The following is a 15361-nucleotide window of genomic DNA, read 5'->3' on the forward strand; positions in this document are numbered from 1 at the left end:
CACCTCCTTAGGTGATTTCCTCACTGAGCGAACACTGTAGATGAGAACTCGGAGTACAAACTGATAGCCACACATGGCAGCATCTCTGGGGCACTGTTGTTATGTGGCCCAATGACGAAAATGTTATCAAGCTGGACTCGGCTATCCTTTCAGAAACAAAAAACAAACAAGGAAAATCTTCATTCCTTCTTTCCTTCCTGTCTTTTTTCTTTTGTGCGCGCGCGCGCGCGCGCGCGCGCACACACACACACACACACGTGTGTGTGTGTGTGTGTGTGTGTGTGTGTGTGTGTGTGTGTAGGTCAGAGAATAGGGGAATCAGTTCTTCTTCCACCATGCAGATCCAAGAGATGGAAGTCAGACCTCAGCCTTGGCAGCAAATGCCTTTACCCAATGAGCCATCTTGCTGGCTTTGGCTGTCCTTTTATACAATGGCTTAACAATAGCTTTCCCACATACCTGTGAGACCATTATTGTACCCATAGTCCGTTCTTGACTGAAGCGTGATTGGTTACTCAGTGTGTGAGTGCTGCAGAACCTTGGTGCATATAAGAATGCACCGGAGAGCTCTGTCTTGGTGGCACAGGCTTGTAATCCCAGCCCTCTGGAGGTTGAGGCAGGAGTATCTCAATTTCCAGGTCAGCTTGAGCTACACAGGGGGAGCCTGTGAACGGGGAGTGTAGCCAGAAGTTTCTCAGGTCTCACCTGGCCCTGCAGTTGGACGAATCTCCCACTCACATCCCAGAGCCCCTTGGTCCCAAGTAAATACACAGAGGCTTATGCTATTTACAAACTGTATGGCTTATGGCTCAGGCTTCTTGTTAGCCAGCTCTTAACTCAACCCATTTCTATTAATCTATATGTTGCCACGTGGCTGTGGCATTACCAGTCTGCTGGTGTCTTGTTGCTCCTTGGGCGGGTGGGCTGGCGTCTCCCCCCACACCACCCTTCTTCAGCTGGTCTTCAGTTTGAATGTACCACCTAACCTTATCCTGCCCTGCTGTAGGCCAATGCAGCTTTATTTATCAACCAATCAGAGCAACACATATTCACAGCATACAGAAAGACATCCCACAACAGTGGATCAGGGCGGGAGGGAGATAGAGATAAATAGAGCCCCAGGAGACTCTGGAGTGGTCACCACACTGACCATTGACTCAGTATCTATGGAGTTGAGACCTGATTATATAATTTGTAGGCATTTCTTCCATCCATCCAGAGTTGAGAACTGCAGGTGTGTCCTGTGACTCTAATTCTGAAAGAGGAGGTCCTCAGCAAGGCACTTTCTCTGGGGGCTAGGCAACAGTGAGGCAGGGCCTTGTAAGAGAGCCTGATGCATTTTTTTGGTCTCATGCGCGGGGCTCCCAATAATATCTCAAGTCTCAACAAAGTGGATTATTTTCACATACCTTCCCCAGGGTCACCAAAGCTCCTTCATTGCTAGCCTATACCTAGAATTTATATGTAACCCTCCTCTACCTATTTATTTTTATTTTAAGTGTATGAGTGTTTTCGCTGAATGTAGGTATATGGTGGCATGCCTGGTGCCTGAGGAGGTCAGACAAGAGTGTTGGATCCCCTGGAACTGGAGTTTTTGCAGATAATTGTGAGCCATAATGTAGGTGCTGGGAATAGGACCTGGGTCTCCAGCAAGAGCAGCCCCCGAGGTTGCCCCCTTTTAAAAATAATAAATAGAAAGCTAAAAACTAAAATAGTATCAAACAAAAGATGTATGCAAACTTACATCTTTTGTAGATAATCAGATTGCTTGGTGATGACATGCCATTCAACTGGAAAAACTCACATGTGCAGCCTTCTATGTCTAGTCCAGCATTAATTATCATCACTATTTTTGGAAGTCTGATGGGTGGAAAATGATGGACACCTGTTATTTAGCATTTATTGTATTGCTGTGGAAGTCAAGTATCATTTTGGTAGGATTCCTTATTAGAAATAACATTTGGGTGAGGGATTAAATTTATACAACGAGCTATTATGAAGAAAAAAAGCCACCTTGAGGCATTAAATAGTGTTACAGTTTAAACTCTGAATTAAATGTATCTCACTCCCCCTTTTAAACTACAGTTTCCCGATATCCTACAACAAACAGCTTCCAAGATGGTTGGGATGTTGCCCCCCCAAGAATTCCTCTGGGCTGTCTTTGAGTCTGTTCGGAACAGCAGTCATGAGAGCCCCAGCTTTGACCCCACCTTAGGTGAGTGTTTCTAGGGTGTCTGACCCTGCATCTATGGTGGCATTGTTTTCTGGGACAGAACAGAGTGTCCTTCTCAGGCAACTGAATGAAACATTTGCAGTAGAATGGCCAGAAAATGACAGGTCTGCATTTGGAATCAGGTGCAAGGCTTGAAGGGTTGACACATGAACACGTGACAAGCGTTTCATTAGGTTTGGCTTTTTCAAAAAGATTTATTTATTTTTATTTTATATGCACGGGGAATTTTGCCTGCCTGCCTGCATGTACCACATGTGTACAGTGCCTTCAGTGACAAGAAGAGGACCCTGGATCCCTTGGAACTGGGGTCACAGATGGTTGTAAGTTGCCACGTGAGTGCTGGCAATTGAACCCAGGTCCTCTGAAAGAGTTAGTGCTCTTAACTGCTGAGCCATCTCCCCAGCCTCAATTTGGCTTATCTTAAAGGATCAACAAAACTTAACTGCTTAATGGCGCAAGTTGGTAGGATTTGAATTCTGAGTTTGTCACTCACTGGCCCTGTGACTTTCTCTAAGCTCTTCTGACTCTCGGTGTCTCAGGTTTCCCACTCTTTCTTTCTTAGTAGACAGGGTTTCTCTCTGTAGCCCAGTGGCTTGCATTGCAACTCCCTGTGTAGTCCAGGCAACCTCAAATTCCTATTCCTCCTGCATCAGCCTCTCTAGTGCTGGGGTTACAGGCGAGAGCCACCATGCCCAGCCGTGGCTCAGGTTTCACCCTCTCACGTGGGGCAATGTGACTTCTGGACTGCAGTGGGTCATTGTGAGGGTTAATGACTTTAACCAGGCTGCAAAGGGCTGGGCATGTAGGAAATTACCAGAAAGTATTTCTTCCTCTGCTTTCTGCTTTGGAGACCAGGCTGGGTTTGAACTTTCAATCCTCCTGCCTCAGCTTCCTGAGTACCAGGATTGCCAGGGGTGTCACCGTTTTTTATAATCTGTACTGAGTACCTGGTAAATGCAGACTGGCACCTGGCATGAGGGGTTCAGAGTTAGTCAGAACTGGCAGCAATAGCGGTGGGGGCAGTGTTAGTTGGCAGGTGTTGTTTACTTGTTTATTTAGAGCGAGACTTCATTGTGGCAGGCTTGCTTTAGGGTCACCCGCGCTCTGGGAGCAAACCCCTCACCCATACTCTGTAAGGAGGCCCTATAAACTCCTTGCTTCCCCAAGTAGGACTTGGCTGGACTTGCACACCGCTTTGTGTCGGAACCCTTTAAGGAAGGGTAGCTGTTTGTTTAGGTCTCACCAGGGAAGGGGATTGCAACACAGGCGTTCTCAGTGACCTCATAGCTCACAGTTTTGGCATGACCAGGTAGTCAGTAAGCCCCAGGGATGCTGCTGACTCTGCTTTCATGGTGCTATGATTACAGGCATATATACCACCTGTTTGGTTGTGATATAGTGAAGCCTCTTGGTGGATGAGTACAACCAGGTTATTACCATGAAGCGCAGAGGCAGGAGCCCTTGGTTTCCTGCTGTCAGCGTTTACACCACTCTGCCTCTTGTGAATGAATCCGGCTGGTGAGGATTATTGTTTAAGAAAGCAGCTAACATTTCCTACTATTCTCTTTCCTGTGTTACTTCGCCACATTGCACATGTTCCTCAGGTTGCCATGGAGTTGTGGCTCCCTCTTCAGACGACATCTTTAAGTTAGCTGAAGCCAACACCTGCTGGGACCCTGAGGTCCTTCTCTGCATGGAGGAGGACACTTTTATCAGGAATGTGGAACTGCTAGGGGCCGTGAAGGGTTTTAGCCGGCCTCAGCTGATGGTCCTGAAGGAGAAGGCAATCCAGGTAAGCCTACCTCAGGGAGCAACATCAATAAAAAAGCAAGCAAGGACCAGTATGCAACCCCATCCTTTCTGCTTGTGAACCCTTGAGGCCCTGCACCGGTATCACTTGGTTGAAATTTTGTTGCCTCTTAGTGGTGTGGCCATGATTTCCTCATCTGAGAAATGGGCAAACTTAGTAATTCTGTCCTTAGGGCAGAGGCAGAACACAGATGATTGTGTCTCAGCCATTCAAGTTCTGTGCATATTCTGACCTACACTGCTTGCAAGAGTACTACCTTCGTTTCCTCCTCTTGGAGAACCCCAACAGCTGTCTGCAGCTGGCCTCCCAGCTGCTGCAGATTCATCTGAAAGCAGGAAAAGGGGTGAAAGGGATTGGAAGTAGTTTATCATTGTCATTTTAAAAAGTTGTCTTTAATCCCAGCACTGGGGAGCAGAGGCAGGCAGGTCTTTGTGACTTTGAGGCCACCCTGGTCTACATAGCAAGCTCCTAGACAGCCAGGGCTTTACAGAGAAAACTTGTCTTGGAACAACAAAAACAAAAACAAGCAAATCCCTTTGAGGGTCTGGGGAAATGGTTCACTGGGTAAAGCACTTTCCTTGAAAGTGTGAAGACTGGAGTTTGGAATCCTAGCACTCAAGTAAAAGAAGGTGGCCCGAGGGCCCAGTATAATCCCACCCCTTGGGAGGCGGAGACAGAGGGATGCCTGGAATAAGCTGGCTTAGCCCAGGAAACCACATCACTGAGCTCGGGTTCAAGTGAGAGACTCTGCCTCTCTCTAATCAGTGGAGAGAGATCGAGAAAGACACCGATCCCAACCCCTGAACTCCATAGGCACACACACATACACTCACATTCACCCTCCACATACAAGTACCCATACATATGTGGACACACACACATGTCCAAAAGGCACACACTCAAAAGTTCCAAGAACATTATAGCTGTTGCGATCAGAGAATAATCCAGTTACCCTCATGGGATAGAGGAGTTGTTAAAATTATATTTATGTTTCTGATTTTTATGTAGGTAACCCAAGCTTATAATAGAAATGTCAGAAAATATGGCTGAGGAGATAGTCCTATTGGCAATGTGCTTCCTATAAAAGCATGAGGGTCTGAGTTCCATGCACAGGATCCATGGGAAACATTCAGGCATGGTGTGCAAGCTTATAGTCCCAGAGCCAGGAAGTAGAGGCAGGAAGATTCCCTGGGGGTTAATGACCAACCAGCTTATGTGGTGAGCTTCAGGCAAGGGCGAGAGACCCTGTAAGATGTCTAACCTACATGCAATTTAAGATGGATGGTATCTGAAGAAAGACATCTAAGGATGTTCCACTTGGCCTTGCATACACATGCACCTGCTCACTCACACATATCTGCACACACACGAACACACAAACACACAGATACATAAGAAAATATAGTCAGAAAATAATAAAGAAGATGGGTGATAATGTTTTTTACCAGGCATCGTTGATATTTTGGGACCAGATTTGAAGTGTCACATATATATGGATATATATATATTGTATATATGGATAGAAAATATATAGATTTCATACGTGTACTACATGTGATCATTCTTAGTACCTATGGAAAGCTGACTACAGGACCTCCACAGGTACTAAAATCCATAGATGCTTGAGTCCCTTATGTAAAATGGTGTGGTATTTGCAAAGAGCCCATCTTACACAGTACAATGTAAATTCCATTTAGGTAGTTGTTACAATCACTTAGGGTGTCCTCAAAGCAATCTGTTCCAGCAGGAGAAATGTTCAGTCCATTTGTAGTGGTTTTGGTGGTCTAGCAGCCAGGGCCCTCCACAAGCAAGGCAAGCACTCTACCACTGAGCGCTAGCTACAGACTCAGATGTAATTTTTAAAAGAATATTTTTAACGTAGAGGTTGTTGTGTCTGCAGCTCTCAGAACATGCAGATACAAGATAGCTTGGTTCGCGTATATCTGTTACAAATATGATATCACACTCATTATTCAGTAGCTTGTTTTCCGCAAGCAGTGTGTTTTTCTGTATCGGAAAGATAAATATACATCAGTGTTTTGTGACTGGTCTTTATTTAGCTAGTCATTAAGCTTTGGGTTCTTTGAATTTTTTATAAATGCCTCATGCCAGCCAGCTTTCTGTTGTTGTGACAAAGTGCCCAAGTCAGGACAGCTTAGAAGGACGAAAGGCTCATGTGAACTCGGTGTCAGAGGCTGTGTTCCATGGTCAGCTGGCTCTTGGTTTGGGTCCGAGTAATACAGAACATCAGGGTAGAGAGGGCATGATGAAGCATAGGTACTCACAGCAGCCAGGGGAGGGGAATGATGATGACAGACAGACAGACAGACAGACAGACAGAGGCTCTCCAGTATCCTTTAAAGGCTTGTGCCCACATGACTTTCTTTTTCCAGTAGTCCTCACATCTTAATAGTCCATTTGGCTATGAGCTCATCAATGGATTAATTGCTCAATGGGGTTAATGCCCCCATGGCCCAACCACCTCTTAGGAGTACCACCAGCTGGAAGCCAAGCCCTCAATGCATGGGCTCTTGGGGGAATGCTTCATATTCAAACCCTCAATAGGCCTTTGTGTGGTGGTATTGTGTTCCCCAAAATATTGTGCACTCTAATAAATTTATCTGGGGTCAGAGAACAGACAGCCACTAGATACAAAGGCTAGAAAATGGTGGCACTCACACCTTTAATCCTAGCATTCCAGAGATAGAAATCCCTCTGGATCTCTGTGAGTTCAAGGCCACATTGGAAATAGCCAAGCATGGTGACTCAGGCCTTTAATCCCAGAAAGCCAGCCTTTAATCCCAGGGAGTGGTGGTAGAAAGCAAAAAGATACATAAGGCATGAGGACCAGAAACTAGAAGCTTTTGGCTGGTTAAGCATTTGGCCTGGTTAAGCTTTCAGGCTATGGAGCAACACAGTTCAGCTGAGATTCATTCTGGATGAGGACTCAGAGGCTTCCAGTCTGAGGAAACAGGACCAGCTGAGGAACTGGTGAGGTGAGATAGCTGTGGCTTATTCTGTCTCTCTGATCTACCAGCATGGACCCCAATAACTAGTCTCAGGTTTGATTTTATTAATAAGAACTTTTAAGATTCATGCTACACCTTTGTACATGTTTAAACATACGGCTTTGAGCACTGGCCTCAATTTTCTTAGGCTAAATACCCAGAAGTAGATCTTCCCCAGTGAAAGACTATCCAAGGCTTTTGGCATGAACTGGTACAAAAAGCTCTCTCTCTCTGTGTGCGTGTGTGTGTGATTCACTCTATGTCTGTTTCAAATACTGCATTTCTTTGGACTGTTATAAAATACCTTATGTTGATTAACTTATAAACAACAGAATTTATTCCTTACAATTCTGGTAGCTAAGAAGTCTATGATCAAGACACTGACAAATTCAATGTCCAGTGAGGGTGAATTTCTCTTAGGTGACCATTTCCTCCAGCATCTTGCCTTCATACAGTGGAAGTGGCCAGAGAGCTCTTAAGGCAGGAATTCTGTTTCTGAGGGTGGAGGCATTTTCTGATACCATCATATTTGGGATTAAGTCTCAGTGATGGATTTTGGGAGGCTATTAAGTATAGAACATAGCAGGTGATGTCACTAACATTTGGTCTGGTCTCTTTTTCTCCTACCCAAAGGTTTGGGACCTGCCCTCCCACTGGAAACAACACCACATTGTCTCCCTGGGACACATTGCTTTGGCTCTCAATGAAAGTGAGTTAGAGCAGCTGGACCTCAGCTCCATAGACACCGTAACATCCCTGGGAGAGCAGACAGAATGGACCCCAGGACAGGTGGGTAGATGTTCCTGGGTCTTTTAAAGATTCTTGTTCCCACTGGGCGGTAGTGGTGTTCACCTTTAATCCCAGCACTTGGGAGGCAGAGGCAGGTGGATCTCTGTGAGTTCGAGGCCAGCCTGGTGTACAGTGTGAGATCCAGGAACGGCGCAAAGCTACACAGAGAAACCCTGTCTCGAAAAACCAAACCAAAACAAAACAACAACAAAAAAAAAGATTCTTGTTCCCTTAGTTGCTTATGTTTGACTCTATATTCCTGGACAGATTTGTAGTATTTATAATAGTTTCTTTTGTGTCCTTGCTAATACTCCATCACCATTGTCATTTCTCAGTCTTTTTTAAAAGAGATTTATTTTTATTGTTAAAAATTTGTGTGTGTGTGTACACATCATGTGTGTGAAGGATAGTTGGAGGGAAGAAGATGTCATCAGTTCCTTTGGAGCTGGAGTTTCAGGGGGTTATGAACTGCCCAATGTGTGTGATGGAGATTGAACTCTGGTCCTCTGGAGGAGCAGCAAGTACTCCCAACCACAAAGCCATCTTTCTAGCTCCTCTCAGCCTGTATCTATGGACTGATTTTTCTCCTAATTAAGGGTTATGTGTATTTGAAAGCCTAGTAATTTTTCACTTGATCTGAGCCAAAGGCAGGGAAACATGGCACTTAGGAATTTTGACTGATTGATGGGCAGTGTGAACTTTGCATTGTTAAGAGTTTGGTTTAGTTATAGTTCCTTAAAAATATCAGGCTTTGCTCTGATCTATGTAAGTGCTTGCAGATAATTTTTTTTTTATCAATTTGTTGCATTCTTTTGAACTTTATTGGGGTGAAGTAATCTCTATTCTGTTAATGTACTTCCTTCATTGAGATACAAGTTTTCTAAGGAGTCTACCTATTTTCCATGGATATCAAGGTATCTCCACTCTGCTGGCAACTCCACGTGAAGGTTAAGAACTGCCTAGCCTACCACCTTCTGCTGGCTCTTGCCCTCTGTGTGGTTTCATTCCTGACATCCTGCTACACGGAAATCAGGACTCAGTACTCAAGAAGACTTCTTTGCTGATTGCTAGAACTCTCTCCGTACGATTTCCTCCTCTTTCTTTGCCCCTGAAATGAGAGGTGTTTTGGCCTTCCTGAACTTGGGCTTCTCTCTCATCTTTTTGTATAATTATTTATAGAAAAACCCAGACTGTCAGTTCTCCGAGGCTGCTCTTATGGGAAGAAAACATTCTAAGAGTTCGATTTCATTTCTCTGGGGACTATCTGTGATATTTACACTGGCTTAGGCTAGATCCTGGGTAAAGAAATTGTATCCATAAAAGATGACTAGCACATATATTTTTTCCCTTAAAAATATATAGTTACACATATATGTTTCATCGCATAATAAATATATATTGAATAAATGAATGCTAAGATACTCTCATCTTCTAGAGGTCAGGAGATGTGGATTGCTACTTGGGAAGTGCTGAGATTTGAACTAGTGGGGGGGATAGCTTTCTAGGTTTGTTTTTTTGACCTTGGGTCTATGTCTTCAGTGCAGCTAGGATCCACTGGGATCCATCGGTCTTTCTTGCCTTCTGATGTGAAAAGTGCCTCTGGGGGACAATTTTGGGGCTTACTTTTTTTTTTTATTTACCTTGTTTCATGGTCACTTTTACATGCTCCCTGGTTGTTCAATATTTTAATATCATCACTTCCTGCATTTTGTTCAGTTTTCTAGTTGTTTGTGATGGGTTGAAAGTCTGTTTGGTTGTTAATCTCCCATGAGCTAAAGAAGCCCCAGAATTTTAGTTTTGATGCGATGAGGCATTTGGAGTTATCTAGTCCTAAGTGCCTCTGTGCTAGCTTCATTCTTGGACAGCTATCCCTCGGTGGTTAAGTTCAGCACTAGGTTTACACACTACCTAGTTAGCAGCTCCATCAACATGTGTCTCTGCGTCATTTCTTATATTAGAAAGCTCCACCACTAACTCCACCCATGTACTTGTTCAGCTCTGAGCAGCTACTCCTGTCTGGGGTAGAAGGTGTTCGTTGGTTCTGCCTGCTACAGTGAGCAGAGTCCTGTCTCTAGGACTGCGTGGTGATCTGAGAGCCGGGAAGGGTGTATGGAAAGCAGATTAAACCCTTCCCACGAAGATCTTCAGTCTAAGTTCCTAGAACCTGTACTTACAATTTGTTCCCCAGCAGGAAGGGACTTCACAGATGGAAGTCATGTAAAGTCCTTGAGAGGGAGGCTGAGCACTTGCTGCTCTTGCAGAGGACCTAGGTTCAATTCCCAGCATTCACAATGTTGTATGGCTCACAACCTGCCCTTACTCCAATTCCAGGGGATCTGATGTCTTCTTCTGGTTTCCACAGGTACTTGCACATATAAGGTGCATACACACACACATACACGTAAAAAGATTTTTGAAGACATTGAGATGTAAATGTGATCATAAGGTGCCTATAAGAGGGAGCCAGGACGCCACAGCCATAGAATATGATTCAACAATGAAAGCAGATGGAAATAGGGGTTTTGAGGTGCTAGGCTGATGGTTTTAAAGATGGAATATGTGGCCACGAATTAAGGAATGAACTAACCAGTAGCTAGAAAAAGCAAGGAAATGTATTTTCTCTAAAGTCCTCAAATGAAACACAGCCTACAGATTCATTTTAGGACTTAAAGGCTCCAGAACTATAAGTGAATACATCTGTTTTCCCACCAGGTTGGTGGTAATTTGTAGCAGCAGCAAGATAAAACTAATGCAGAGTAGTTGAATAAAGGAAAAGTAGTGGTGTTACTAAGCCAAGGGGGATGGGTGTTGGGCTCTTCTTTCATTAGATTTTTGTAATGATGTCCTATGATTCTGAGTGGCACCTTTCAAATACAGCATGGTGTGAGTCTTGCCTTGCCTGGAGCAGGGCAATCTGGAGATCCCGGTCGTGAAAATTAAATGAATTAAAAAATAAAATGTGTTGAACAATGATGTGTAAAGGTCAGGAAAACAACTGTTGTGCTAGTTACCATTCTCACCGTTAGGACATAACACCAGACGGGGGGCTATTTAAGGAAGGAAGGGTCTTCTGGCTCCCAGTTTGAGGGGACATATTCCATTCTGGTGAGGAAGGTGGGGCTTCAGGAAAGGAAAGCCTGGCTGCAGTAGGAGGCCAGCTGGTCACACTGACTGGGCAGTCAGGAAGCAGAAAGTGGACAGGAAATTAGGTCAGCCGATAAGCTTCAAGGCTCACTTCCCAGTGATTCACTTCCTCCAGCAAACTCCACTTCCTGTAGCTTCCACATCCTTCCCAAACAGTGCTACAGCTGGGGACCAAGTGTTCAAACTGGTGAACCTGTGGGGACGTTTCACATTCAGACAACAGCTGCTTCCCTTATTCTTTTTACCATTGTCCTCAGCATCCTGTGTCACCAGGACCACAATCACTTCCCTTTCTGAGTTGGTTTTCCTGTTTGCAGAATGAAGGATGAAACCCAATAAACAGAAGTTCTTTCCACTAACATTCTGCAGTCCCATGGTTCTCTGACTCTAAAACTGGTTTTGACTAGTTTGGGAAGTGCCACATTCCATTCCTGATATTAAAATGATTTTATTTGCAGCCTGGAAGAAACCGAAAAATAGATCCAACTTAGAAGCTGCAGCATCCCTTTCCCTGCGTGCCAGTTTTAATTCCCGTGGATGGCAGCGAGATATATCAATATGTTTTAAAAGGATATGAAAACGTAACATTTGCATATATCATTTGCAGTCAGTTCTTCAACTTCAGCCTCCAATCAAACCTTTAAATGCATGTTCCTAGATTAATAGTAGGACCTGGAGGAACTACATTAGCAGATAGTTCAGCTTAAAACCTAATATAAGGGGGAAAAACTATTATAGGAGCCAGAGGGATGAACAGAGAGATTGAAATCTTACAGCTACTCATTTTTCAGTGGTTAATATTGCCTACAAGTGTTGGTATTAATTGTCTCAGAATCATTACACATACACTGGTCCAGTCATTCAAGGAAATATATTTTGACTTATCACCTTGCAGGCTGAGCTTGCATTTTCTGGGTTCCAGGTGCAAGGACAATTTAATGCCACATCTTCAAAGCAATTTTATTTGAATTGTAATTTTGCACTTTCATCTTAAAATGGGCATCCATGATACTTGAGGACCACAAATTGCCATGAGTCAACTAGTAAAATCTGATTGCGAAGATTTAATAAGAAAAATTCAGTCTGTGGTCACACCACTCTGAATGATCTGCTCTTGTCTGATCTTGGAAGCTAGGTAGGGTGGGGCCTGCCTAGCTAGTACTCGAGACTGTCCAGGGATACTGGGTGCTGTTGAATCTCTGTGTTTTCCCTCCAGAGGCAAACACCTTTATTTCTTTATTGGATAAGACAACTGTGGTGTCCTACTGCCTGGGTGTTAAAATCTTGGTGTGTGTGTGTGTGTGTGTGTGTGCGCACACACACACACACACACACACACACGCGCGCGCACCCTAGGTTGATATTGAAAGTCTTCCTCATTTTTTCTTCACTTTATTCAGGGTCTCTTAATTGAACTCAGATCTCATTGATTTGGCTAGTCTAGCTTGCTCTGGAGATCCCTGTCTATAGCTCTGGAGTGACAGAATTACAGGTGGGCTTCCATGCTGACCTGGCATTAATGTGGGTTCTTGAGATTCGAGTTCCCATCTTCGCACTTACACAGTAGGCGCTTTCACCACTGAGCCATGGCCCCAGCCTCTCTCTGAATGAGGGAAGGAGTTGGTTGATGCTTGTCCTGGCTACCGTTCTGTTGCCATGACAAAACACCACGCCCAAGGCAACTCATAAAAGAAAGTGTTTAATTTGGGGGCTCACAGTTCTAGAGGGTGAGTCCATGGCTATCATGGTGGTGAACACAGCCGCAGGCAGGCATGGCACTGGAAGAGTGGCTGAGAGCTTACACCTGATCCACAATCACAAGGCAGGGGCAGTGTGGTGCTAACTGGAAATGGTATAGGCTTTCAAAACCTTAAAGCCCAACCCCAGTGACATATTTACTTCAAGAAGGCCACACCTCCTAATCCTTCCCAAATAGTTCCACCAACTGGGCACCAAGCATTCAAACATGAATCTCTGGGGGACAGTCTCATTCAGACCACCACATTGTGCATAACGGAAAGTTCAAATTTGGAGTTCAGGTACAGCTTCATCTAGGAGCTTCAACACTATTGCTAGGAATCTAGCTCTCTCCATATCAAGGGACTCTGTTTTCTTTTGTATTTGCTTCATTCTGAGATAGGTAGGCCCTCTCAGTGTAGTGGGTTCTAGAAGATACCTGTGTATATCATTTCAAGGACCCCTGTGTGTTTCTTTCTAAGTTGAAGAAGAAAAACAAAAGTTTGTCAAATTAATCCAGCCAAAATCTTGGTTATTCCTGCCTGACTCAATCACATGCCTAATCTAGAGTCAGTTGCTGTGGTCAGGCAGAGAAATGACATGATTAGGACAGGTCTAGGCCATGTCATTACCTGTGGATCCCATGATGCAGTTGGCTGCAGCTGAACGACGTGGGAGAAGGAGAGTGGGGCAGAGTGGTTTTCCATGGGACAAGTCTTGAGGTTTGAATAGCTTCTCTGCTGGAATTATGCAAGACCTGTAATCAGACCCTTAAACTTCATTGGAGACACCCCTGTGTAATTCTATTTTTAAGCACAAAAATCATTTATAGTCTCTGAAACTGAAGATTGAGGAAAGATACAGTTTTGTAAAAAAGAGGGAAAGGAAAAATCACTTGAGCTTGAGCTTTCCATGTGGAAATGACATTTGCCTTTTTTTCTTTTTTTAAAAGATTGATTTATCTGAATGTATGCCTGCACACCAGAAGAGGGCACCAGATCTCATTAGGTGGTTGTGAGCCGCCATGTGGTTGCTGGCAATTGAACTCAGGACCTCTGGAAGAGCAGTCAACACTCTTAACCTCTGAGCTATCTCTCCAGCCCTACATTTGAATGGAACTAAAACACAGGGAATGGCTGGGTTTTAATAGCTAGAAATAGAGGAGTACATTTCATATGGAGAAGATGGTTTGAGCAGAGGCAGGAAGGGGCAGGACAGAGAAGGTTTTGCTGGAGAGTTGTGGGGCTAGATGCTGGAAATATCCAGATCTGGATGTCCAAGAACTTGAACAGCCAAGCCACCTGGAAGTCATAATGGTTTTCAAATGAAAGAAATGGACAGATCTCTCTCTCTCTCTCTCTCTCTCTCTCTCTCTCTCTCTCTCTCTCTCTCTCTCTCTCTCTTTCTATAGGCTAAATCCATTCTGAAGGCATTCCTTGAAGATTCAGGCTACCGTATCCAGGATCTGAAGAGTTTCCATTTGGTTGGGCTTGGTTCCACTCTATGTGCTATAGACATCACTGAAATCCCACTTATAAAGACCTCAGAATTCAGGTAACCAAAATACAAGTGTGAAAAATGGCAAATATTCTATTTACTCACACATTGACCATTCTATCCATCCATCTCTCCTATTACCTATATATCCAGCCATCTACCATCTGTGCATACATGCATCCACCCCTTCATCTACCCATCTACTTATTCATCTACTCATCCATCTGTACATCCATCATTCCATTTACACATCTATCATCCATCCATCCATCCATCCATCCATCCATCCATCCATCCATCCATCCATCTCTCCTATCACCTGTATATCCAGTCATCTACCATCTGTGCACACATGCATTCACCCATTCACCCACCCATCTACTTATTCATCTACCCATCCATCCATCTATCCATCTATCATTCCATTTACATATCTATCATCCATCCATCCATCCATCCATCCATCCATCCATCCATCCATCCATCCATCCAGTTGCTCTCCACTTTCTTGTCTTTGCCCCTTTTCTGTGCTAAAGTTGGCAATGGGACTCACTGGATCCTATCTAGGTGCTCAGATTATTTATTCTCTGTGTACTTCTTGATGGCTGGGGAATCCCCCAGGCTCACCAGATCCCTCCTCTCTACCCAGGGCAGTGGTAGCCAGAATTGGGACGCTGCTCTGCAGCACCCCTGTCTTGGCTGGGTTTAAGAAGAAAGCAGAAGTTGTATTTGGGAGACCCACTGAGTGGACTAGCTCTATCTTGCAGGAACTTGGGACCATTGCAGGTAAGAGGTCCCTGAGCACATCCCCTGCCTTCAAGTTGAAAACTGGGACTAAAATAAAACGTAAGGGAACAAAGTAATAATCCTTGGCCACATTGAAGTAAACATGAAGGAGTTCCAGTAGAATCTGGATGTCAAGACTTAAGTTGCTGGGGACAGTGTCTACAAGTCTCCATTTAAAATGAGTCCTCCTGGGGATTCTTGTGCATGCTATAGTTTAAAAAAAAAAACATAAAAAACACTGGTCTAGAATTTGATTTGATTGGCCCCTAAATAGATTTATACTCAATCTTAAAGTGTATAAATGAACCTCCTTCTTGGTATATACTCCACTGTAGGAGGCCAATCAGGGCTAATGTG

At 44.2% G+C, this 15361-nt stretch overlaps 1 protein-coding gene across 1 annotated transcript in view; it reads left to right on the plus strand.

Moving 5' to 3' along the window:
* Otoa (otoancorin) overlaps positions 1 to 15361 on the plus strand; it is a 71617-nt gene that overhangs the window by 49449 nt on the left and 6807 nt on the right. Inside the window, exons 20-24 of the mRNA XM_006980333.4 lie at positions 2086 to 2215; positions 3838 to 4025; positions 7685 to 7840; positions 14133 to 14275; positions 14868 to 15004. Coding sequence (XP_006980395.2) covers positions 2086 to 2215; positions 3838 to 4025; positions 7685 to 7840; positions 14133 to 14275; positions 14868 to 15004 — 754 coding nt within the window. The remainder of the gene's footprint in view (positions 1 to 2085; positions 2216 to 3837; positions 4026 to 7684; positions 7841 to 14132; positions 14276 to 14867; positions 15005 to 15361) is intronic.

Source organism: Peromyscus maniculatus, chromosome 1, assembly GCF_049852395.1.
Source record: "Peromyscus maniculatus bairdii isolate BWxNUB_F1_BW_parent chromosome 1, HU_Pman_BW_mat_3.1, whole genome shotgun sequence".
NCBI lineage: Eukaryota > Metazoa > Chordata > Mammalia > Rodentia > Cricetidae > Peromyscus > Peromyscus maniculatus.